The sequence below is a fragment of the Procambarus clarkii genome, chromosome 21 (assembly GCF_040958095.1).
Source record: "Procambarus clarkii isolate CNS0578487 chromosome 21, FALCON_Pclarkii_2.0, whole genome shotgun sequence".
In the NCBI taxonomy this organism is placed as follows: Eukaryota; Metazoa; Arthropoda; class Malacostraca; order Decapoda; family Cambaridae; genus Procambarus; species Procambarus clarkii.
The window spans coordinates 12525415-12527145 of record NC_091170.1 but is presented as its reverse complement, the minus strand read 5'-3'; the positions used below and the strand labels follow the sequence as shown (position 1 = coordinate 12527145).

Genomic DNA, 1731 nt, shown 5'->3' with positions numbered 1-1731 from the left:
TCCCACCTAAATCGCCCCCTACAACCCCCATCTACATCCCCAGCCACATCCCTACCCACAACCCCACCTACAACCCCACCCACATCCCTACCCACAACCCCATCTACATCCCCACCCACATCCCTGCCCACATTCCCACCCACATCCCCACTTACAACCCAACGAAACAACGCCACTCACGACCTCACCCACATTCACACATACGCACCTACAACCCCACCCACATCCCCACCAAACAACCCACTCACACACACACGCACCCACAACCCCACCTACCATCCCAACAAACAACCCCACCCACAGTCCTATACACAACCCCACTGGTAATCCCACTCACACACACTCACAACCCCACCCACAACTCGACCTACAACCCCACTCACACACACCCACAACCCACCCACAACCCGACCTACAACCCCACTCATACACACCCACCCACAACCCCACCCACACACACTCGCCGTATTTTTTCATTATCTCATAGAGACAAATTGATGGAGGAAATAAAACTCTCATATTTCTCTCTCTCTCCAAATATCTCGAGAACCCGATTAATTTCTAAAATTGCTGAGGGATTTCCAGGAATGATAAAATGAGGTAATGGCGAAGTAATTACTGAGAGATGGGGACCGCCCAGAACGAGGAGAAAACTGACAATCCTCGAGAGAATTTTGAGGTGATGAGGAAGGCTGCCACGGTCACTGCCACGGTCACTGTCTCGGTCACTGCCACGGTCACTGTCTCGGTCACTGCCACGGTCACTGTCTCGGTCACTGCCACGGTCACAGCCTCGGTCACTGCCACGGTCATTGACTCGGTCACTGCCCCGGTCACTGTCTCAGTCACTGCCACGGTCACTGTCTCGGTCACTGCCATGGTCACTGCCACGGTCACTGACTCGGTCACTACCACGGTCACTGAGATGGTCACTGTCTCGGTCACTGCCATGGTCACTGACTCGGTCACTACCACGGTCACTGTCTCGGTCACTGCCACGGTCACTGACTCGGTCACTGCCTCAGTCGCTGCCACGGTCACTGTCTCGGTCACTGCCTCGGTCACATTCTCCATTCCTCTATCCCCTCGTCCCCACCATCACCAACTTTCCAGTCCCCTCATCCTTTTCACCATTACCCCTGCCCATCCCATCGTCCTCCTCACTCTCCCCCACTCCTGTCCCCTCATCCTCCCCACCATTCCCCACTCCCTCATCCGATGCATTCCCAATGATCTGATGTTCCACTCACTGGAATATAAGAAAAACAGTTAAAAAAAAAACAAAATGAAAAACACTGAAAAAAAAACTATGCTCTCGAAATGAACAGAATGGTAAACTACACAGCTCAATTCCAACGCAATGTCACACAAAATAATTAAATCAAAGGGCAAATAAATCGAAATCTATGAAAATTCAATTTATCAATGAAAATGGAAACATTGAAATGGAATCGTAACATATTTAGTATAGCATGTGTTGCTCTTACTTGCAACAGATGGTGCTGTTTCTTTAAAAAACATATTTTTACCTGTTACAAGGTGTGGCATATATACTTACGAAATGATCGGTATTGTAAACAACACAGCTCAATTCTGATGCAATTTTTCACATAATAATTAATTCAAAATGAAAATAAATTTGAATCTATGAAATTTCAATTTATCAAAGCAATCGGAAACATTGAAATGCAAACGTAACATATTCAGTATAGCGTGAGTTGCTATTACATG

The 1731-nt window shown here is 47.7% G+C and overlaps 1 protein-coding gene across 1 annotated transcript; it reads left to right on the top strand.

Moving 5' to 3' along the window:
- Nucleotides 1–625: 625 nt before the first annotated feature.
- Nucleotides 626–1273, top strand: LOC138367074 (uncharacterized). The gene has a single exon (XM_069328471.1). It carries the CDS (start codon nt 626–628, stop codon nt 1271–1273), a length of 648 nt encoding a protein of 215 aa, XP_069184572.1.
- Nucleotides 1274–1731: the final 458 nt, after the last annotated feature.